This window comes from Dendropsophus ebraccatus, chromosome 7 (genome assembly GCF_027789765.1).
Source record: "Dendropsophus ebraccatus isolate aDenEbr1 chromosome 7, aDenEbr1.pat, whole genome shotgun sequence".
Taxonomy (NCBI): domain Eukaryota; kingdom Metazoa; phylum Chordata; class Amphibia; order Anura; family Hylidae; genus Dendropsophus; species Dendropsophus ebraccatus.
The window spans coordinates 128,520,835-128,545,699 of record NC_091460.1 but is presented as its reverse complement, the minus strand read 5'-3'; the positions used below and the strand labels follow the sequence as shown (position 1 = coordinate 128,545,699).

Sequence of the window (24,865 nt, the reverse complement as noted above, 5' to 3'; positions counted from 1 at the left end):
TATGTTGCTGCCCATGGTGAGACTAACCTTTCCTTCCATAATTGTTTTTCTCTATTCAGTCTCCTTCCCCCAGTTATGAGCTGCTCCTTGCTTATATAAACACAAAAATCTGTGTATGAGCCTTTCTCTCTGTCTCCCCCTCCTCACCCCTCCCTTCTGAGACAGCTGATGTAAACAAGTCCCTGGCAGGCTATATCTGCAACATTGTAGCTTCGTTGTAATGCTTGGAGGGTTAAACACAGTGAGTTCATCAGCAGCTTGACCTTAGAATAAGCCTCCAGCATTACAAAGAAGCTACAATGTTGCAGATAAAGCCAGTCAGGGACTTGGTTACATTAGCTGTATCAGGAGGGAAGGGGGAGGAGGGGGAGACAGAGAAAAAGGCTCACACACAGATTTTTGTGTCTTCGGCAGAAAGCAGCAGCTCAGAACTGGGGGAAGGAGACTGAATAGATAATAACTAGTATGGAAGGAATTGTTAGTCTCACCATGGGCAGCAACATATGAAAAGTTATGTTTGAGCAGAATACCCCTTTAATGAAGAAGAAACAGAGTCCTTACAGAATAAAGTGCAAACGTATAAACCAAGATTTATCAACGCGTATAAAATAGAAACTGGTAGAAATTGCCCATAGTAAGTTATCACAGCTAAGCTTTAATACCCATGTCATATATACAGTATATATATATATATATATATATATATATATATATATATATATATATAGATATATAGTGGTTCTGCTGTCATTAAAAATAACTTTTTACATGTCACCAGGCATGTCGAAAATTATTGTTCGCAGTGGGTCTCGGAATCGAGATATAGCCAGGGAAAAAGCGCAGCGGCCATCTCATCCACTTCCCCGCCACTTTCTTATTCCAACAACGTAACCTCCTCGATTTACGCTTTAAGAATTAGCCGATCAGGAGATGCAGCCATGGTGTGAATCACACTGCTGCCACTCTCTCTTTCCGGCTCTATCTCCTTATTGAGACCTGCTGCAATAAACTACTTATGACAGTATCTTTTTAATTCATTTTGTCTTAAAGGGGTACGTCAGAGGAAAAAATATTTTCAAGTCAACTGGTGTCATAAAGTTATTTGTAAATCACTTCAATTTAAAAAAAAAAATCTCAAGCTTCCCAGTACTTATCAGCTGCTGTATGCTCTGCAGGAAGTGGTGTATTATTTCCAGTCTGACACAGTGCTCTCTACTGCCACCTCTGTCCAAGAGGAGAAAATCCCCTAAGAAAACCTCTCCTGCTCTTGATAGTTCCTGTCACGGACAGCTGTGGCAGCAGAGAGCACTGTGTCAGACTGGAAAGAAAACACCACTTCCTGCAGGACATATAGCAGCTGATAAGTACTGAAGACAAATCTGTATAACTATCTGATACCAATTTATTAAAATTTTTAGGTATTTAGCAAAAAAGTAGAAATATTATTTTATGCCAAATAGTTTTTCCATTCTTAAGTAACTTTAACATTTTAACTTTAACATTTTCAAATCCCCTTAATCCCCAATTTATTCCCTCCTCTCTTTTACCACCTTACTTCTAAAATTCTCATTTATTAGTCTATTTTCTATGTGGCCTATGTGACATTATAGGGGTCCACAGTCCTTGTGTTACTTTTCTGGACATCCACACTTCAATTTTCACATTTACACAATGGTCAGTGTGTGGAGATTTTTTTTTTATGTTTTTATTTTATGTTACTAACTAAAATAATAGAAAACATTAAAGACATTAAAAAAATTATGAAATTAAAACTGGAACACAAATTTGATGAGCTCCCTCTAGTCTTTATTGATATTGTAAAATAACATGACAATAATGATCCCACTGAGTTTGCTTCAGGCTCTTAACTTTGAAGAGAAATAGGTCACTTGCTTTACATAGCCCGGCATGATGCTTACACTGGCATTTTTTGTCGACACAAATTAACTTTTTCCAGATATTGTCTTATAGTTCTAATTCTCTGGGTCATACCTGGGTTATATATTTAGAATTCGAACTATATATCTAATAGCATGTAATAATGGGCAAAGTAACCAATCTAAAAATTAACTATGATAGCCTGTGCATTCATGCATTTCTATGCAGCTAGTGCTTGTACATAACTATATACTATGGAGGGACTCCTAAGTGAAAGGCATATTGACTGTCATTAAAGGGGTTGAAGGATTAGAAAAAGCAGTTTTTTGTTATTGTTTTTTTAAACAAAGGAAGGATGTCCACCTGTCTCCAGGTTGTATGTGGTATTGCAATTCAGCTGTATTTGCAGTGTCCCAGACCCCTGTTTTTATGGTGATGAGTGTACTGTTGTGCAGGGCGGCACATTATCTCAGTTTATTTGTGCTCTCAAGTATGGGCTTAAAGGGAATCTGTCACTAGGTTTATTCCACCTTAACCCTTTCATGACCTGGTGCAGTGTCCCAGAACATGCTGTTTACTGTGTGGTCCCTATTACTCTCAGGTTTATGTGTATCTTGTGTGCATAACTATGTGCAGTGGTATGCAAAGTCTGGTGATCCCGTGACCGTGCCCCGTAACCATGGTTCCTCCAATGGCCGTCGAGCTTTGGCCAGGAGTACCATGTGACTTCCCCTTGCTGCGCAGTCCCGGCCCCTGCTCCCAAGCAAGGAGGTCGTGTGTGTGTCCCTCTTCACCTTTAGAAGAGTGGCTGGTGCTCTGCTGTAACAGTTCCTGGCTGTCCGCCTGCTCAAGTGCCTGGAGTATCCTCTCATCTGGGTGTCGTTCCTGTTCTCAATCTCCTCATCAACTCAAGATATTCACCGCAAGTATTATAATCCACCCAGCCTCACTATTCCTCTATCACTACTACTCCCATCATCCGGCACACTTCACCTCAGCCTATGCAGCACCACCTTTGCTCTGTCTGTTTAACCCTGATATATACCCGGTTGCATCCGGAAGAGACTGTTGCTACCAGTTATCTCAGTTACAATAAACTTTTACTGTTACTGTTACTGAACCCTGGCATTGGTGTCCCTTATCTGGTGCCCTGACTAGGTACAGCGACGAATGGCATGCCCAGTATCCCGCATAGAACCGCAGACCGGCCTACAGCTGTGCCACCCTCGTGCCAGTACCGCGACAACTCTATACCCTGCAGCTGCCCCGGTTCCTGCCTGCTAGTAACACCTGCACTGCGGAGTGGCCCTCACGGGTCAGGGCATCGCACTGGGGTCATTGATTCCTCAGTGCCCAGGTTGTTTTAGGACATCAGCTTATGGAATCATAATGATCCCATAAGCTGATGTCCCTATGTCTGCCCCCTCTCCTCTGTCCCCTGCCGTTTTTACAATCTTGTGACAGCGGCAGGGGAGAGAGGGGAGGGGGCAGAGCTAACGGGCGCACGCCCAGCCTTCCCTTCCTCTCCCCGCCGCCCTCTGTAGCCAGGAAACCCGGAAGCCTTAGGCTTACGGTTTCCATTGCTACCATTGGGGCTCTGTGAGCCCCGATGGACAGCAGACAGAGAATTCTCCCTCTGTAGAGGGAGAGTTCTCTGTCAGAAGCCCTATAGATGCTGTGGTCGTGCTGACTGCAGTATCTATAGGGTTAGCGCGGCTCCGGTGCTAAGAGTTGCAGCGGGTCTCCGCCTATCACTGATAGCTGGGACCCGCCGCGGATGACAAAGGCACAGAAGTGTCGCTGCAGCATAGGCTTTAGCGACGTCAATTTACAGTGCGGCGGCGGGAGGGGGTTAAATGAGGTCAGCATAAACTAGTGATAGAAATGCTGAACAGATCGATGTATTACTTACATGATTTTGTTCAGCCGTTCTCCTAATATGCAGGAGAATAGGATTCTTGCCACACCCCTCCCCCCGCCCTCCAGCTGCTGATTGACAGCTGACTGCATATACACAGCATGGATAGAGGACTACTTATTGTCCATGTTAATCCGGAGGATATCTTCGCATTAGCTGCACAGAATAATGTTATGCTACCTTTAGATAGGACAGCATTAACCTATTGACAGAATCTCTTTAAGTTGTTTGTAATGCAAGACCCGGATAAGATTTTATATTGCCCATGGTTTGGGCAGCATAAATCTACTGACAGACTGTCCATCAAATTCAACCTGTGTTGATCCAGAGGAAGGCAAAAAACCCTCGTGAGGCAGACGACAGTAGCCTCATCACTGGGAAAAGAATCCTTCCCGACTCCAAAATGGCAATCAGAATAATCCCTGGATCAACGTGACCCCTGAAATAGGAATAAGGGACAGAATTTAGAAAATGTAGAACTCCAATGACGTGTGGTACCCCTTGAAGCGATCCAGTATGCAGAGGCCGGGGGGATCAGGACAGGTGTCACACTGGAAAATGGTGTCCTTCCTGATCCCCCTGTTACGCCACACTCTGCACTTCTTCTGGGGGTCTTCTGTTTTCCCGCGTGGGGGACGTCACCTGGAAAATGTTGCCCTGGTGCGATACGGGGTCCTTCATATCCAGAAGCGCTGGGTCCGCTCCATGGCTGCTAAATATTAGGGCTCTATTACTGCTATTTTCTGATATTTTCGGATCGTGCCGCAAGCTACAGTAGCTCGGGCAGCGAGGGACCGGAAGAGGGGGTGCTGGTATAAAAGTTATCTCCGCACAGGTGGTAACCTTTATCCAGAAGTGGGAAGATCAGTTCCCGAACGATCTTCCCATTAACTCTGAGGATGTGGGGGGGGATGCATCTGGGGGCTGGATTCGCGTGTCCCTTCCTTCATACACTCTAAGGGTACCTGCACACTGCGGAATGGTGAAGGATAACCCTTTGTGCATTCCGCAGCTGGCACCCACCGGCGGACTGATGGAGGCGCGTACATCTCCGCACATGTCATAGACTCCATTCTACGCACGCCCTCTACCATTCTACTCCGCCCTCTGTCCAAAGAATGAACGTGTTCATTCTTTGGATGGACGATGGAATCCGCCCATGCATAACATGGAGTCTATGACACGGGTGGAGACACGCGCCTGCATCAGTCCGCCGGCGGGTGCCAGTTGCGGAATGCACAAAGGGTTATCCTTCTCCATTCCGCAGTGTACACATACCCTATATCTGTAAGTGTACCCTGAGGTACTCTCACAGCGTTTTTAGAATTTCATGCCATTCCGTCATCTCTTATTGTGACGGTACTGGCGGAAAAGACGTGTCTGGGGGGCAGCATACGCTACCCCCAGATACGTCATTGGATGATGAGGATGAATGGAGGAAAAAAGGATCCCCCCATTCATTCTCACTGGCTGTTGTGGTGTCGGAGGCAATAATAACGTATGACTCCGCCGCCGAAAACACCCTGGGGGCCATTTTTATACGGGGATTGGTATATGGGGTATGTAAATGTGTAGTGGTGTAGTGTAAAACTTTATTTCGTGTAGTGTAATAGTGTTTTTTATGTGTTTATTTAACATTAGGTATAAAAAAAAAACGTACGCCAAAAAAGGAGTTGCTGATAAATGCCGCACTTATGTGCGGTACTTATCAGCAGACCGTGGCTGTAGGATATTGAAAAAAACACCCCACGCCAAAAAGGAGGAGTTGCTGATTAGCAGTTCACTTACGTGTGATGCTGATCAGCACTCAGCGGCGGTAGGGTGCGGAAAATAAAAAAAAAAGAAAATGGAAAAAAAAATTGGAAAAAAAACCCCAAAAAACTTTCTTCAACCATATAGCTACTGATAAGTGTATTATATACACTTATCAGCTGCTAGGGGGCAGTAGAACGCAAATTCCGGAAAAAGCCGAAAGGAGCCGAAGATTGCCGAAGTCGGACCGACGGAAATAGCTGGGACCCGGAAGACACGATCGGGATGTTGGATCAGGTGAGTATGGGTCAATACCTGCTGTGGACACCTCAGCTACCTGGCTGAGGTGTCCACAGCAGGTATCTAACCCATTCTTGAGGGACTAATATCGCCGTAATCAGCCAGCCGGCCAGCCACCATTACTTTTAACAGTAATGGCGGTCATTGCCGTTCTCGGACAGCACCGACCGCCATTGCTTTCCGGGTCACCGATGACCCGGAAAGCTGCAGATCGCCGCTATTGGCTGATCTGAATTGATCAGCCAATAGCAGCGATCGTCAGCACGGTAGGGGTTAATCACCCCTCGTGCCGACAAGCTATGATGGCCTGCTATACATTATAGCAGGCCATCTTCCTAGATCGGGGATACCGCTGGTGTAAATGTACGCCCGTTTGCGTTAAGGCACAGGCTTTGGGGGCGTACATTTACGCCTGCGGTCTTTAAGGGGTTAAATTAACAATATATGGCTGCCCGGTTGTGGAGAGGCAAAAAAAATTTGTGAAATATATAATGCAACAAAGAATCATTAGCTATATGAGGAACATTGGCCTATATATTGCCTGGCACTGGGACATCTGTAGACTATAGCACTGTCTATATACACGCTTGTTTCTATGGTCTTTGGGGTGGTTGGTTATTCTCACACTGAGCATCCTGTCAAGCTGTATTTTTAACACAGCAGTAACATAGTTGCCAACATTTGAAAAAAAAATTCCAGCGACACTTTAGCGATAAAAAGTGGTGTGGCTTATTACACACCCCACTCAGAGCCGACAGAGACTCAGAGATAGCATTCTACTGTCTGACTGTATATACTGGTAGTTTGTACCCATATGATGCAGCTGCACCCCATATCATCATACTACTACCCCCTTCATCCTCCTGCCCCTCCATCATCATATTACTACCCCTCTAATCCTCCTTCCCCCTCTATCATCATACTAGTATCCCCTTCATCCTCCTGCCCTTCCATCATCATAGCATTTCCCCCTTCATCCTCCTCCAGTCCCTTCATCATCATCATACCAGTACTCCCTTCAGCATCCTCTTGTCCGTTTATCTGTATTTAAAACAAAAAAAGGCCATACTTATCTCACCAGTATGGTCCCTCTAGTCCCTCAGGGACTCCTCTCCCTGCTCTGCAAGAGTGACATCACTCGCGCTGGAAGGGGGTGGGGCTTCCCATGGTGTGGGGCGGAGCTTCCCGGAACATGGTTTTGCCGGGGCTGTCTCCTCAGAATCGGGACAGTCCCAGCAAAACCAGGACTGTTGGCAACTATACAGTGATGATAAAAGAGTACATACAATGGCCTCTGCTGTGACCACCATGGATGGGTAATCCCTCCAGCACACATTACAGCGGGACAAGGGATCTTAAGGTACATGAAAAGGGGTTTCAACATCTGTCTGAAATGGAATAATTATGGCAACTAATGCAAGACTGTGTTTACAGTCAGTGTCACGTTTAGGATGCGTTCACACGTACAGGATCTGCAGCAGATTTGATGGCACAGATTTGAAGCTGCAGATTCAAAACAAATCAATTCTAGGCCATCAAACCTGCTGCAGATCTGCTGCACCATTGCTTTTTTGTTTTTTACATGTATAAACCGGCACAGGGGATGCTGGTGCCGCAGTTCTTTTTTTGAACCGCCACCCGGTTCCCAGGCACGGCGATGGTCTATTCCCAAAGGGCATTAAGCACTGGAGGCAGGCCGGTCAGCCCCCAATGTGACGATCTACCCTCCTCTCTGTGACATTGCCCCATTAGAATAAATAGAGTCGCGACACAGAGGGGAGTGCTTCATGCTTGGCTGGTGAGCGAATTGCTTTGTTTGAACAGTGCTCCGCTCACAAAGTTGGCTTCCTGTCAGCGTTTCTCCGCTCCTTGTTGCTCCTCCCAGGATGTCAGGAAAAGCTGGATCCAATCCTGGGTACTGTAACTTTTTCCTGTGTTCTCTGCTGCCACCTCTGTCTGTGTCAATAACTGTCCAGAGCAATAGCAAATCCCCATGGAAAACCTCTCCGGCTCTGGACAGTTCCTGTGATGGACAGAGGTAGCAGCAAAGAGCACTGTATCAGACTGGAAAGAATTCCCCACTTCCTGCAGGACATACAGCAGCTGATAAGTACTGGAAGACAAGATTTTTCAATAGAAGTAAATTGCAAATCTCTGGCACTTTTTGGCACCATTTGATTTTGGTGAAAGTATACATTTTCAACATTTTCTTTGCAGTGCCGGATACCTTTACTGCTACTCCATATTTCACAAAGCCAGAAAGTTCAGCTGTTAAATATTGTTTTGTGTCATATCTACAATTTTTGTGTTTGCTATCAAGTGGCAAAGCTACTGTAGGTGAGCATCCTTAAAGTCAGACGATTCTAGAATGTTTGCCTTGGGTTGTAAGGCTGGGTTCACACAATGTTTTTGCAATCCGTTTTTTCATCCGTTTTTTTGCAAAAAAAAAAGTGAGGACATACTGATGAAAAAAATGAATGCAACTGTGTGTTTCCATTGACTTCCATTATAAAAAAAAACGGATCCGTTTTTTTTTCCAGACACAAAAAACGTAGTCAGTTTTTCATCCGTTTTTTTTTTGCAAAAAACGGATTGAAAAAACATAGTGTGCACCCAGCCTAACCAAGATTTCATAATGGTCTTGCAGCAAATCAGAAAGCACCTGGAACCCATCTCCCGAACACATTTCATTTACATCCTGGCGTTTATAATAAAGCCCAGTCACTGGGTGGCCAGGTCAGGTTTAGAGGGTTGGCATGTAGCAAGAAAAAATAATCTTCTATGGGAGTTTATACTAGAAATATGTTATATCAACAAGATAAAAGAAATTCTTAAGGAAAATGTATATATAATTGGAATAAAAGGAAACACAAGAACGTTATTTGTGAGTAATAACAACGAGAAAATCACTCAATGGCTTCTCCTAAATATAGACATGATCAAATAGACGAAAAATCTATCCAAGTCAAATCTTATGTCAAGAGGAATTGGTCTCCAAAAGCATTTTTTGACTTTCTGGCCAACTTCTGCTGCAAGCCCCCTTATCCCCCCCCCCCCCCCCCCCCCCCCCCCCCCCCCCCCCCCGCGGCCCGGTTTGTACATTACCCAGTCCGCGCTCCGGTGGGACAATGCACTAATTGGCTGAGTGGGATGTCAGGACACCGGGAGCCACAGAACAAGTTGGAGCGCAGACCAATGTATATACCAGGCCGCGGGGGGTTAAGGGGGCTTCTGCTTACATACTCAATGGGATGACAATTCTGCTGCGAATATGTAATTCTATCGACATGCTCGCATATAAAATAAAAAGAGAGTGCACTTACCCATTAAAACGTCCTTTATTGCAATCACTGGATACAATCCATAAAAACGTGGTGGCTACACGCCAACACCTTCAGTGTACAGGACAGCTGTTTTGCGCAATCAATGCACTTCCTCTGATATCAGACTTCTGAGGAAGTGCATTGATTGCATAATACAGCTGTCATGTACACTGAAGGTGTCGGTGTGTAGCAGCCAAGTTTTTATGGATCTTATCCAGAGATTGCAATAAAGGACGTTTTAATGAGTGAGTGTGTGTGGTATCCCACTGGGGGTGTTGTTACTAATCACACCCTTCGTAAAAGTGCGTGGTCTTATTTCAGCTACAGTATCACCAAAGATGACCACTAGATGTCGCAGTATTGTATAACTAAAGTATGGAAGTGTCCTAAAGGGTTATTGTATGTGTGTGAACCAGATTCTGTTAGCCAGAGGGATCTTTCCTTTCTTCTGTCCTATCACCTCTCTCTTATCCACTCTTCTGTTGCACTCTTTCCACCCAACCACAGCACACCTTACATGCTGGTTAGGAAGTTAGTCCCTTGGGTGAAGGAGGTTCTACAGTTGTTCTACCTGGGCCCTGGCCCTCTGCCAGGTCCCCTCTACAGAAGAGTCGTAGTCTTAGTCAGTACCCAGCATAGGTAGGACGCAGGACAGAGCCCGCTTACAACTTTCTTTCTTGAAGCACCACTCATGCTGTGTGATGCAGTGCTAAACCCTTCAAGAGAGGACTAGCCAACAGATTACCTCAACCCACGCCGCGGACTAGGAGTAACTACAGTGCAGGACAGTATCCCTAAAAGAGACAAAGAGCTAGGAACTGATCTGGGTGGAGCAAAGTTACTTAAAGTCTATGAACTCCATCTCGCTGCGCAGGTTTAACCAGAAAATTCTGACCATTCTGCTCATCCCAAGTAACAAAGGTCTGGGGCCTGTGTCACCCGTTAGTACGGTTCAGCCACAGCTAGTAGGCATAAGGTGGTGTGAAGACTAGAGAAAAGGTCAAAAACACAGGCACAGGTTGTTTTCTTCTTCTACAAGTACTCTTCTATGCACTCCAACCTCCCGGCAGAGCACATTACTGCTTGGGTTGAGACTCTCACGGCACCCTCCTCTCTACTGTGCTGCCTCAGTACAAGCTTATCAACTCTACTACATCCTACTCCGCACTTAACACACAGATCTGGTGGTTCTATGTTTGTGTATTTATTGGAACTGTATCAAGTGTACATCAAGATTCGTTGTATTACCTGCTGCACATTTACAAGTAGTAAACCCAGTCAACGTTATCAACTGAGTCTGTGATTATTCACTACCACCTGCACAGCACTTGCACCGCAACCTTGGGACATCTCCCCTTTCTGTGGGTGGCGGGTCCTACCAATATTCAGGAGGGTTAATAGGAAAAAAGAAGGCTTCAGCTCACCCCGTTTGACAAAGCGTGGTTGCAAGTTCATGCAGTTCCCCAGGAGGCAGGAGCACGTAGGCAGATAAAGTTGCGGGCCGTCACCCGTATGGAGGTATAGAAAACCAAGGAAAATTACAGCTCCTTAAAACGTATGTTCGTTTTTATTGGTACAACTTAAAAAAGAACAAAAGCATTAAAAACACGCCGACGCGTTGCGGAGGAAACCCTCCTTAATCATGGCTGATGTATGCTTAAACAGTAAGTAACTTTATACCTGAGAAAAAAGTGTACCTCCTACATCCGGACCCCGCCCCACTAGAAAGGGGAGGAGACAAGGGATCGGGACGCAGAAATCACGTGATATACATAATAGATACATATAAGAAAATGAATGAAACAAAACAATGAAAAACAGATTAGTAGATGAACATCAAATCCGTTTTTAAATTCATACCTCTAGGGAAGCGGGTTGCCAGGTGTAAAATCCAGTATGCCTCTCTTTTACGTAACACCTGGACCCAGTCTCCGCCCCTTTTAGGTTTATTCACCCTCTCAATGGCCTGGATGGCAAGAGAGCTGGTATCACCCTGATGGCATTGGTGAAAGTGTCTGGACAGCCCGGACATCGCTCTGGGACCTCCAAAGGGGGGGTCAACCGAGCGTATGTCTCGCAGGTGCTCAGAAAAACGAACTTTTAATTTCCTCTTGGAGGAGCCAACGTACTGTAGTTGGCAAGTAGTACAGTTTGCCAGGTACACCGTATAGGTGGTATCACAATTAAGAAAGCAATGTATTTTAAAGGTACGCCCTGTAACATAAGAAGTGAAAGTAGATTGTTTAAGTGTAAAAAAACACATAGGGCACCTAGGGGCGGCACATTTATGAAAACCAGTAGTTTTCAACCACACTGTGCCGCTACGTGTGGTTGGGGTTTCAGGTAATGCAGAGGGGGACAGAATATTGCCTAGGGTGACCCCTCGTCTAGCAACATATCTGACACCCTGAGAAAGAATTTTGTCACATAGATCGTCTTGGAAAAGAATAGGTAAGTATTTCCGTACTAAACTAGTGATAGCTGGAAATTGCGGGCTGAAAGCAGTAGAAAAAGTTAAAGGATTGGTGTTTACTCCAGTGATAGAATGGGCATTGTTGGAACGGCTGGTGTGTGGATGTCGGTCAGTTAGATGGTATTGCCTGTCATGACTCTCTGCTATGTTACGAGCCCTGGTAATGCAGTGTTTATGGTATCCCCTGGAGCGCATCCTCTGGGTAAGATCTGAAGCTATTATTTGATAACCCTGTTCAGACGAACAGTTACGTCTAGCACGTATAAATTCCCCTATCGGCAAATTTCTGATTACGTGTGTGGGGTGACTGCTTTCGGCATGGAGAATGCCGTTACCTGCTGATGGTTTTCTATACAGTGTGCTGGTCACCTTACCTTTGGAGAAGGAAAGGGTGACATCCAAAAAAGGAATAGAAGAAGGTTCATACTGAAATGTAAATTTTAGGTTAAGGGTGTTTCCATTAATGTAAAGGACAAAGTTGTGAGCAGTGTCCTTGTCCCCTCCCCATATTAGGAGGAGATCGTCGATGTATCTACCGTACCACAATATGTGCCCCCGATAGGGATTGTGGACGGTAAACAGGACGATCTCCTCCCAATACGCCATGTATATGTTAGCGAGGGACGGGGAGAAACTGGCCCCCATGGGACAGCCTTTGATTTGTAAATAAAACTTTTTTTCAAACTGGAAAAAATTATTAGACAAAAGAAAAAAAGTTACCAAAAGAATGTACTCACATAACCCCTTATTATAATTGCTGTACTTAAACAAGTGAAAGGATAGTGCCCGTACTGCAAGGTCGTGGGGTAGAGAGGGGTACAGAGCAACCACGTCGCATGACAGCCATGATGCACCCTGAATAGGAGGTAGTTTGGCAAAGTTGGCAAGGAGACTTTTGCTGTCACGTATATAGCCTAAGCTGCGTGTGGCCAGGGGTTGGAGTAGGCTATCTAGCCAGACACATAACGGTTCCAGAAGAGAACCGATACCCGACACTATAGGGCGTAGGGGGGGGGGAAATACTTCCTTGTGGGTTTTAGGGAGTGCGTGGAAAATGGGAACTCTGGGAAAATCAGGTACCATATGTGATTGTTGTTTACTATCAATATAACCCCCCTCACGACCAGTGTCTATAATGTCCAGGAGTTTGCGTTTGACATGGTCAGTGGGGTCACCCGAGAGGGGTCTGTATGTTGTGTCATCGTGTAAAATGTGGAGAACCTCACGAACATACAGATCCCTGTCGAGCACGACCACCGACCCTCCTTTGTCGGACTGGCGAATCACCAAGTAAGGATTGGACATAAGGTCTCTAAGTGCCACTCTTTCCATCTTGGATAAATTATCGTTGCCATAGTCCACCGAGGACGTATTGGAAAGGGCAGTGAGTTCCTCCTCCAATTTGATTTGGAAAGCGTCCATGGTGGGTGTCCTGGACTGGACAGGGTAAAAACCCGGATTAGGGATAGCAGTTCTGGTGGTGTTAGTTACTGAACCCGAGTGGTTCAGGCTTTCCCCCTGTAAGTCCAGTAGTGATTGGAGTAACACTTGTTCCTGGAAAAGGAGATTTGGTGGTGCGAGATTCCGACCCAACTCATTCAAGTCGCATTCATTAGCGGACTGTTCACATTGGGATTGTGGCAATCGGTCAGTTTCTGTGGACAGAAAATGTCTCTTGACGGTTAGTAGGCGCACAAACCTATTGACATCTTGTAAAGTGGAGTATAGGTCAAAAGATTTTTTAGGAACAAAGTTCAGACCTCGTGACAGGACTTTTAAGTGATCGTGGGAAAGAATGCAAGCAGAGAGATTATAGACATCTGTAGACAAAACAGTTTTTACCTTCTCTGGTGTCGGATGCGATTTCCTCGACCGGTGCTTCCTGCCTGCTCTCCTCGGCCTTGTTCGTTTTTTGGCTGTTGATTGGAGTTGTTGACACGGGAACGTGTATTTGGGGGCTCCTCCGGTACATACTGTGGGCGTCCCCTACCTCGTGTCGATCTCCTCCAAGTGCGGGCTCTTTATGGGGCAGGTGAGAAGGAAGCCTCATCTTGTTCAGAGAGGTCAGTTTGCGTGTCTGAGGTTTCGCAATCTGTAGAGGCAAAGGTAACTGTTTTTTGTCTAGGTCCAGGTGTGCCAGCTGGTTCCAATTGGGCTCTTTTGTTTCGTCTCTGCTCCCACCAACTATATACTGTGTCCATAGAGTAATCTTTCTGGTCACGAATAAATTTGGTCTTTTTAGTAGCCACGATATCATTTTCATATTCCGCTATGGACTTAGTGGTATTATCCATGAGTAATTTGTATTGTGGATTGTCATGGAAAGTCTGTAGTATGGTTTCAAGTTCAGTGAGGTTAGTATCCAGTGGTAACAATTTGCTCTCACCCTTAGCTATAATAAGCTTCATTAGGGTAAAAGAGCAGGTGGATAGTGCAGCGTTCCACTCTGTAGCGTATTCCTCTCCCTCAGTTGGATTGGGAGGTTTGCGTACGCGGAGACCTCGCGGAATCATTTGTCTGTCAACATATTCCTTTAGAGTGTTAACGTGCCACCAAATCTTTAGTTGTCTTTTTTTTATTTTTTCATAATTCCAGACGTTTTTTTGTAGATCTTCAGTTATGTGTGAAGTATCTGTGCTTGAAAATATTTCCGCTACTCTTTTGCGGCGTTCAGTATCATCACGTGATGCTGGTGTAGACATCATTTACTAGGTGAGTGAGGCAAGGGTAACTGGTACAATATATAGAGTTGGTGAACCACTTATAACGGGGGAGCACGAAAAATAACCAGACGGCTCAATGAGAGTATAATAGGAAAAAAGAAGGCTTCAGCTCACCCCGTTTGACAAAGCGTGGTTGCAAGTTCATGCAGTTCCCCAGGAGGCAGGAGCACGTAGGCAGATAAAGTTGCGGGCCGTCACCCGTATGGAGGTATAGAAAACCAAGGAAAATTACAGCTCCTTAACCCTTTAAGGACATGGCCCATTTTCGTTTTTACGTTTTCGGTTTTTCCTCCTTGTGTTTAAAAGGTCATAGCACTTGCATTTTTCCACCTAGAAACCCACATGACCCCTTATTTTTTGCGTCACTAATTGTACTTTGCAATTACAGGCTGAATTTTTGCATAAAGTACACTGCGAAACCAGAAAAAAATTCGAAGTGTGGTGAAATTGAAAAAAAAAACGCATTTCTTTTATTTGGGGGAAATGTGTTTTTACGCCATTCACCCTGGGGTAAAACTGACTTGTTATGCATGTTCCTCAAGTCGTTACGATTAAAACGATATATAACATGTATAACTTATATTGTATCTGATGGCCTGTAAAAAATTCAAACCGTTGTTAACCAATATACGTTCCTTAAAATCGCTCCATTCCCAGGCTTATAGCGCTTTTATCCTTTGGTCTATGGGGCTGTGCGAGGTGTCATTTTTTGCGCCATGATTTGATCTTTCTATCGGTACCTTGATTGCCCATATACGTCTTTTTGATCGCTTTTTATTACATTTTTTCTGGATTTGATGCGACCAAAAATGCGCAATTTTGCACTTTGGGATTTTTTTGCGCTGACGCCGTTTACCGTACGAGATCAGGAATGTGATTAATTAATAGTTCGGGCGATTACGCACGCGGCGATAGCAAACATGTTTATTTATTTATTTATTTGTTTACTTTTATTTAAAACCTGGGAAAAGGGGGGTGATTCAGACTTTTATTAGGGGAGGGGGCTTATTACTATTAACAACACTTTTTTTTTTTTTTTTACACATATACTAGAAGCCCCCCTGGGGGACTTCTAGTATATACACTTGGATCTCTCATTGAGATCTCTGCAGCATAGATATGCTGCAGAGATCCATGAGATCGGCACTCGTTTGCTTTCGGCTGCTGCAGCCGGAAGTAAACGAGTGCCGAGCCGAGGACGGCGCCATCTTGGACGCGTCCCCGGCCGGCATCAGTAACGGAGATCGCTCCTCCGGGACAAGGTCCCGGAGGAGCGATCTCCCCCACTAGACACCAGGGAAACGTTGCCTCCGGTAATCGGAGGCAGCTGTCCACTTTGACAGCTGCCTCCGATTAGCTAATTAGCGGGCACGGCGATCAGACCGTGCCCGCTAATAGCGGCGGTCCCGGGCTACACGCGGCACCCGGGATCGCGGCACTTCAAAGCGGGGCCGCCGCGCGGCCCCGCTTTGAAGTGCAAGTGAGGACATAGGACGTACCGGTACGTCCTATGTCCTTAAGAGGTTAAAACGTATGTTCGTTTTTATTGGTACAACTTAAAAAAGAACAAAAGCATTAAAAACACGCCGACGCGTTGCGGAGGAAACCCTCCTTAATCATGGCTGATGTATGCTTAAACAGTAAGTAACTTTATACCTGAGAAAAAAGTGTACCTCCTACATCCGGACCCCGCCCCACTAGAAAGGGGAGGAGACAAGGGATCGGGACGCAGAAATCACGTGATATACATAATAGATACATATAAGAAAATGAATGAAACAAAACAATGAAAAACAGATTAGTAGATGAACATCAAATCCGTTTTTAAATTCATACCTTTAGGGAAGCGGGTTGCCAGGTGTAAAATCCAGTATGCCTCTCTTTTACGTAACACCTGGACCCAGTCTCCGCCCCTTTTAGGTTTATTCACCCTCTCAATGGCCTGGATGGCAAGAGAGCTGGTATCACCCTGATGGCATTGGTGAAAGTGTCTGGACAGCCCGGACATCGCTCTGGGACCTCCAAAGGGGGGGTCAACCGAGCGTATGTCTCGCAGGTGCTCAGAAAAACGAACTTTTAATTTCCTCTTGGAGGAGCCAACGTACTGTAGTTGGCAAGTAGTACAGTTTGCCAGGTACACCGTATAGGTGGTATCACAATTAAGAAAGCAATGTATTTTAAAGGTACGCCCTGTAACATAAGAAGTGAAAGTAGATTGTTTAAGTGTAAAAAAACACATAGGGCACCTAGGGGCGGCACATTTATGAAAACCAGTAGTATTCAACCACACTGTGCCGCTACGTGTGGTTGGGGTTTCAGGTAATGCAGAGGGGGACAGAATATTGCCTAGGGTGACCCCTCGTCTAGCAACATATCTGACACCCTGAGAAAGAATTTTGTCACATAGATCGTCTTGGAAAAGAATAGGTAAGTATTTCCGTACTAAACTAGTGATAGCTAGTTGCACTCCAACCTCCCGGCAGAGCACATTACTGCTTGGGTTGAGACTCTCACGGCACCCTCCTCTCTACTGTGCTGCCTCAGTACAAGCTTATCAACTCTACTACATCCTACTCCGCACTTAACACACAGATCTGGTGGTTCTATGTTTGTGTATTTATTGGAACTGTATCAAGTGTACATCAAGATTCGTTGTATTACCTGCTGCACATTTACAAGTAGTAAACCCAGTCAACGTTATCAACTGAGTCTGTGATTATTCACTACCACCTGCACAGCACTTGCACCGCAACCTTGGGACATCTCCCCTTTCTGTGGGTGGCGGGTCCTACCAATATTCAGGAGGGTTACTACACAACTCTGGCCATCTGTGACAACATCCGTGACTACACTATCCCAAGGGACCCTGCAGCAACCCGACAGGACACCGACCACAGAGGAGAAGGCTACAACCGGCCTTACACTTTAAAAGCAGGCGTGCCATCACACCTGTGTGCCCACCAGGCACTGGCGTCACATGACGAAATCTGAAGGTCCAGCTGTATCTCGGCCATCCACCACAAGAAGTGGCTGGCGTCACACTTCCATCTAGCAAGTGACCGGCCGTCCCACCGCTATAACATCATCCGGGGGTCACCACAAGTGCACTCTCATTTTTCTTTATATGCGAGTATGCCAAGATTGTTTTTCTTCTGAGAGTCAGCACCCCCAAACAGTCACATTACTATGATCCCCTGCACCCTCAGAGACATTCCTCATTGTTGCTTTTAGATAGATAGAGACGTAATCCTATAGGAACTGAGAGGAGGGGAATCCTAGCGGATTTTGCTGCGCACTCACAGCGTGAAATCTGTCCACGGGAAGGAAGAACGGGGCGGCTTGATACAGGACCCGGCGCCGGAACCAGGGAGGTAAGTGACCGGCAGCCTCTATTTACACCTCTTCCCCGGCCATACCCTAGAGACAGAGACGCTGATCAGAATGAGGTATTACATCTTAGTAAATATGTCCGTTCCGCGCCAGGAGTTGATCGGAACTAAATAAAAACCAAAACAAACTTGAACATTGTATCAATGTATCCAGCACTAACCTTTGTAATGGCAGACCTCCGTCTGAGTGGAGATCAGCCTGGTAATCCCATACATCTATCCCCTCAGCGATGGTTAGAGAAGAATACAGTCCACACGCTTTGCTGAAGTATCCTCTTCACAAGGATTGCGTTCCGCCCGGCAGTGCGTGCAACACTTGCAATGAAAAGTCCTTTGCCGGTAAGTGTGACACCACAACTGCTGAAGCCGATGGGAGACAAAACACCTGGACGTGTTTTCGAGGACCCGTCCCCTTTTTTTAAGAGTATCTTCCTCCTCGTCTCCTTGCTCTTAAGTAGGTTCACCCGCGCAGTGAAGATTCACATGAATGCAAATAATTCAATTTTGGCGTTCAGTCCTGCTGGTTGGATCAAAGATGTATTTACTTTCAGCCCTGGACACTTGTTTAATGTAGTCACCTCCTCTCCAGTTCCTTCTTATTATTTCTACACCTCCAAATAATGAATTAGTGGAAAATCCTTTATGTTTATCTTTATAGTGTCTGGATAGGAGCCTCTCTCGATAGTTCTTACATTCTCATTTATTCTTGTGTTTAACCAGGACCGGGCTTATTTTCGTTTTTTCTTCCTCGTGTTTAAAAGGCCATAGCACTTCCTTTTTTTTCGCCTACAGAGCCCTTATTTTTTGCACCACTAATTGCACTTTGCAAATACAGACTAAAGTATGCTGCAAAACCATAAATAAATGATTTGCGCAGTAAAATTGTAACTATACATATATTTTTTTTATTTCAAGGGGTTTTGTGTTTATGCTGTTTGCCCTATGGTAAAACTGACATATTATCAATGTTCCTCAAGTCAGTACGATTACAACAATATGTAACTTTATTAACTTTTATTTTATTTGATGGCTTTTAAAAAAGTTAAAACTTAAAAAAAAACTAAATGTTCCTTAAAATTGCTGTATTCCCATCCTTATAACGCTTTTTTCCATTGGTCTATGGGGCTGTGTGAGGTGTCATTTTTTCACCATGATCTGTTCTTTCTATCGGTACCTTGATTGCATATATGCGACTTTTTGATCACTTTTTATTACAATTTTATGGTGCGTTTACACAGACAGATTTATCTGACAGATCTTTGAAGCCAAAAACAGGAACAGACTATAAACAGGGGTCAGGTCCTAAAGGAAAGACTGGGATCTATGCTCTTTTCAAATCCATTCCAGGCTATGGCTTCCAAAATCTGTCAGATAAATCTTTCTGTGTAAACACACCCTAACTGGATTTGATGCAACAAAAATGCGCAATTTTGCACTAGCAGGATTTTGCGCTTACACCGTTTACCGTGTGAGATCAGGAAAGAGATGATTCAATAGGTCGGGCAATTATGCACGCTGCAGTACAAATATGTTTGTTTATTTATTTTATCAAATGGGAAAAGGGGAGTGATTCAAATTTTTATTAGGGGAGGGGATTCTTTATTAATGAAAAAACTTTTTTTTTTTTTTAACACAGTAATTAGAAGTTGCCCTGGGGTAATTCTAATACAGCTACACTGATCTCTCAAATAGTATACATAATACAGCACTGATGTATTAGATCAGTGCTGTATTACTCTGGTCTGCTGCAGACCAGATCTATTGATTACCAAGCTGGGATCAGTGTCATCCTGCAATCGCATGACGGGGTGGTGATCCGCCCACTAGACCACCATGGAGAGAGGAAATAGCTTTTTAAATGCAGATGTCAGCTTTGAAAGCTGCATCAAAATAGCTTATTAGTGCACACAGCGATTGGACCAGCTAGTAGCAGCCGGGATCGGGGTGGTTCAGAGCGAGGCCGCCGACCCCTCTCTGACCCCCCTACCGAATCCCAGGACGTACAGTTACGTTCTGGGTTGTGAAGGGGCTAATGATTTTTTTGTGTGTGACCTATATAAATTTTACCACATGGACACTTAATGAAATAAATTACCCATTTTGTATGGCAGGTTATATGTCCTTTTAGTTTCTGGGGTTATACCATTACAATTTGGTACATCTTAATTGCAACTCTTATTGCCCATGTTTCGGCACACTCTACATGTTTTACTCTAACGATCGCTAAGGGATACATGTATGGGACTGGGACGGAGGTCCGCCATCATGGAGGTTACAGCTGGATACATTGATACAATGTTCAAGTTTGTTTTGCTTTTAGTTCCGATCAACTGCTGGTGTGGAACAGGCATATTTACTTATTTTTTGTTACTATTATATTGGGATACACAGGTGATCCCGTCTTTCCCCAGTACGCTGCCTACCTCACACAGACAGCGCTCGAGTACATATCTACTTATGCAGCGAAAATCTTTTTGTTATAAATCAACTGGTTTTAGAAAGTTATATAGATTTGTATATTACTATTTAAAAATCTCAAGACTTATCAGCTGCTGTATGTCCTGCAGGAAATTGTGTTTTCTTTTCAGTCTTAAACAGTGCTCTCTGCTGCCACCTCTGTCCGAGACAGGAACTGTCCAGAGCAGCAGAAATCCCCATAGAAAACCTCTCCTGCTCTAGACAGTTCCTGTCTCAGGCAGAGGTGGCAGCAGAGAACACTGTGTCAGACTGAAAAGAAAACACCACTTCCTGCAGGGCATAAAGCAGCTGATAAATATGGGAAGACTTGAGATTTTGAAATAGAAGTAAATTACAAATCTATATAACTTTCTGGAACTATTTGATTAGAAAGAAAAAGATTTTCGCAGAAGTACCCCTTTAACTTGACCAACGTACCCAGTGCTGAAAAAGAACTACTGGCGCTGGATGGTATATGGTATGGTTTATAATGGGCATATATTTCACTTTAATGTTGGTGCTATATTTTCCTTGTCGGCTACCATGACTAATATGTAACCTGGTGATAAAATAGCACAATTTGTATGGCTCCTTGAGTTGCACAGTATATAGATTTATTATACTAGCAGTATTGTGTTACTATCTAGTTTTTGCTACGCGTGACACTTTATTATTTTTTTTTTAACACTTAAGGTGCCTGAATACAGCATGGCTCACTGGGGCAACAGTGGATGACAATGGTGTCCAAAAGACTCTAGTTACCCCCAGACAGAAACGTGTCTGCTTTTTAAAGGGGTAGTTCACCAAAAATGTTTTTCTTTTAAATCAGCTGGTGACAGAAAGTGCCAGAGATTTGTAACATGCTTAAAAAATCTCAAGTCTTTCAGTACTTATCAGCTGCTTTATGTCCTGCAGGAAGTGGTGTATTCCGTCCAGTCTGGAGAGACGTTTTCTATGCGAATTTGCTATTACTCTGGACAGTTCCTCTCTTGGACAGAGGTGGCAGCAGAGAGCACTGTGTCAGACTGGAAAGAATACACCACTTCTTGCAGAACCATATAGGAGAAATCTGGTGAAAATTTTTATTAAGGTATTGTATTGCCCCCCAAAAGTTATACAAATTACCAATATACACTTATTACAGGAAATGCTTATAAAGTGCTTTTTTCCCTGCACTTACTACTGCACCAAGGCTTCACTTCCTGGATAACATGGTGATGTCACTTCCTGGATAACATGGTGATGTCACTTCCTGGATAAAATGGTGATGTCACTTCCTGGATAACATGGTGATGTCACTTCCTGGATAACATGGTGATGTCACTTCCTGGATAAAATGGTGATGTCTGCTGAAGAGGATGATGGCAGAGGGATTCTCAGTGTCCCTCCAGTGCCCTGTGTCCCTCTGTGTCCCCCTACCATCATCCTCTCCAACAGCCACAGCCCGCAGAGCTCTGGGAGTCGGGGCGTGACATCACCATGTTATCCAGGAAGTGACATCACCATGTTATCCAGGAAGTGAAGCCTTGATAAAGTAGGAAGTCCAGGGAAAAAGGCACTTTATAAGCATTTCCTGTAATAAGTGTATATGGTGGTTTGTATACCTTTTGGGGGGCAATACAATGCCTTAATAAAAATTTTTGCCAGACTTCTTTAACCCCTTAACGACATCGGGCGTACCCATACGCCCCCGCAGGGTGGACGTTAACGCAAACGGGCGTATAGGTACGCCCGATGTTTCCCCGATCGCTGTGTGTTCACACACAGCGGTCGGGGAAGATGGCCTGCTATAAATCATAGCAGGCCATCTTAGCTTCACGGCACGGGGGGTGGTTAACACCCCCCGTGCTTACGATCGCCGCTATAGGCTGATCAATTCAGATCAGCCAATAGCGGCGATCGGAACCTTTCCGGGTCATCGGTGACCCGATGACCCGGAAAAAAATGGCGGTCGGTGCTGTCCGAGGACGGCACCGACCGCCATTACTGTAAAAAGTAATGGTGGTCACCGCGATCGGGCCGGTGGCACGACGATCAGAGTCCCACAATATAGTAAATACCTGCCCTGGACCCCTCAGCTAGGTAGCCGAGGGGTCCAGAGCAGGTATTTGTACATTACTCACCTGTCCCGGGCTCCTGATCGGCGTCTTCCGGGTTTGCGGCGTCCTCGTCTTCGTTCGGGTCTTCGGCTTCCTCCGTGACGTCACGTTCGGCTTCTCTCGGCTATTTTCGGCTCCAGCGTCGGCTTTTTCCGTATTTTGCGCTCTGCTGCCCTCTAGCGGCTGATATGTGTAATACACTTATCAGCAGCTACAGGGATGTTCAGAATGTAGAAAAAGTTTTTTTTTTATTTTTTCACATTTTTTTTTTCTATTTTCCGCACCCTATCGCCGCTGAGTGTTGATCAGCATCGCACGAAAGTGCGCTGCTAATCAGCAACTCCTCCTTTTTGGCGTAGGGTGTTTTTTTCTATATTCTACTGCCACGGTCTGCTTATAAGTGCCGCACATAAGTGCGGCATTTATCAGCAACTCCTTTGTTGGCGTAGGTTTTTTTTTTATATACTTACTGTAAAAAAATACGTAAAAAAACACTACATTACACCACACTACATTGAATAAAGTTTGACACTACACCACTACATACCCCATATACTAGTCCCCGTATAAAGATGGCCCCTAGGGTGTTTTCGGTGTCGGACGCATACATTATTGCCTCCGACACCGAAACAGCCAGTAAGGATGAATGGGGGGATCCTTCTTTCCTCCATTCATCCTCATCATCCTCATCATCCAGTGACATGTCTGGGGGGTAGCGTAGCGTACGCTGCCTCCCAGACACGTCTTTTCCGCCAGTACCGTCCCAATAAGAGATGACGGTATGGTGTGAAATTCTACAAACTGTGTGAGCGTACCTCAGGGTACACTTACAGATTTAGGGTACGTGCACACTGCGGAATGGCAAAGGATAACTCTTTGTGCATTCCGCAGCTGGCACCCGCCGGCGGACTGATGCGGGCGCATGTCTCCACCCGTGTCATAGACTCCATGTTATGCATGGGCGGATTCCATCGTCCGTCCAAAGAATGAACACGTTGGACGGAGAGCGGAATCCGCTCGTGCATAGAATGGAGTCTATGACACGGACGGAGACGTGCGCCTGCATCAGTCCGCCGGCGGGTGCCAACTGCGGAATGCACGAAGGGTTATCTGTCGCGATTCCGCAGTGTGCACGTACCCTTAGAGTGTATGTAGGAAGGGACACCCGAATCCAGCCCCAGATGCCCCCAGATGCCCCCTCCCCCCCCATCCTCGGAACAAGTGGGAAGATCGTCCGGGAACTGATCTTCCCACTGCTGGATAAAGGTTACCACCACCTGTACGGGGATAACTTTTATACCAGCATCCCCCTCTTCTGGTCCCTCGCTGCCCGAGCTACTGTAGCTTGCGGCATGATCCGAACATATCAGAAGCCGTAATAAAGCCCTAATGTTTAGCAGCCATGGAGCGGACCCAGCGCTTCTGGATATGAAGGACCCCGTATATTTCAGGGGTCACGTTGATCCAGGGATTATTCTGATCACCATTATGGAGTCGAGAAGGAATTTTCCCCTGTGATGAGGCTACTGTCGTCTGCCTCACGATGGGTTTTTGCCTTCCTCTGGATCAACACAGATTGAGTTTGATGGACACCTGTCCTTTCCAACCTTATAAACTAATAATTGGCCTAATACCCCCAAATAAATTAGAATGGTCCCTTTTCCCCAGCTTAGTAGGTATGGCCGCCATTCCCATTAGAGGATGCCATGATGCAATTACAAAGCCTCTGTGCGGCCAGGACAGTAGAAACCCCCCACAAGTGACCCCATTCTGGAAACTACACCCAATAAGGAATCTAACAAGGGGGGCAGCGGGGATATGGCCCCCTGGTGACGGCCACATTTGGGACGTGAAAATGAAAAAAATTGTATTTTTTATTTTCTCGGCACATGTTCTACGTAAGTGCCCGTCACCAGTGGGGTCCATATCCTCACTGCACCCCTTGTTAGATTCCTTATGGGGTGTAGTTTCCATAATGGGGTCACTTGTGGGGGGTTTCTACTGTTCTGGCAGCACAGGAGCTTTGTAATTGCGACATGGCCTCTATCCTCCATTCCAGCCTCTAAATGGCGCTCTGTCCCTTTGGTGACTTGCCCTGTGCCCATATGGCACATTATGCCCACATGTGGGGTATTTTCGTACTCAGGGGAAACTACCCTACACGTTTTGTGTTCATTTTCTTTTTTAACCCCTTGTGGAAATGGAAAAAAATCAAGGCTAGACCAACATTTAGTGTAATTTTTGTAAAATTTTTACTCTAAATCATTAATCTTGTCATGATTTTTTCATTTTCACAAGGGGTTAAAAGATAAAAAAAAACATTTAATGTGTAGCGCAATTTCCCCTGAGTACGGAAATACCCCACATGTGTACATAAAGCGCCATTCGGGTGCAGGGTAAGCCTCCGAAGGGACGGAGCGCCATTTGGTTTTTGAAGGCTGGATTTGGATGGAATGGATTTCGAGGGGCCATGTTGCATTCAAAAGGCCCCTGTGTTGCCAAGACAGTTTAAATCCCCCACAATTGACCCCATTATGGAAACTGCACCCCTCA

The 24,865-nt window shown here is 45.2% G+C and overlaps 2 protein-coding genes across 2 annotated transcripts in view; one reads left to right on the top strand and one right to left on the bottom strand.

Moving 5' to 3' along the window:
* PDE5A (phosphodiesterase 5A) overlaps window positions 1-18,118 on the bottom strand; it is a 248,056-nt gene extending 229,938 nt beyond the window's left edge. The window contains exon 1 of the mRNA XM_069978436.1: window positions 17,918-18,118. The gene's annotated coding sequence lies outside the window, so the exon portion shown is untranslated. The remainder of the gene's footprint in view (window positions 1-17,917) is intronic.
* PAPSS1 (3'-phosphoadenosine 5'-phosphosulfate synthase 1) overlaps window positions 18,008-24,865 on the top strand; it is an 80,353-nt gene continuing 73,495 nt past the window's right edge. Inside the window, exon 1 of the mRNA XM_069978440.1 lies at window positions 18,008-18,095. Coding sequence (XP_069834541.1) covers window positions 18,078-18,095 — 18 coding nt within the window. The 5' untranslated portion in view covers window positions 18,008-18,077. The remainder of the gene's footprint in view (window positions 18,096-24,865) is intronic.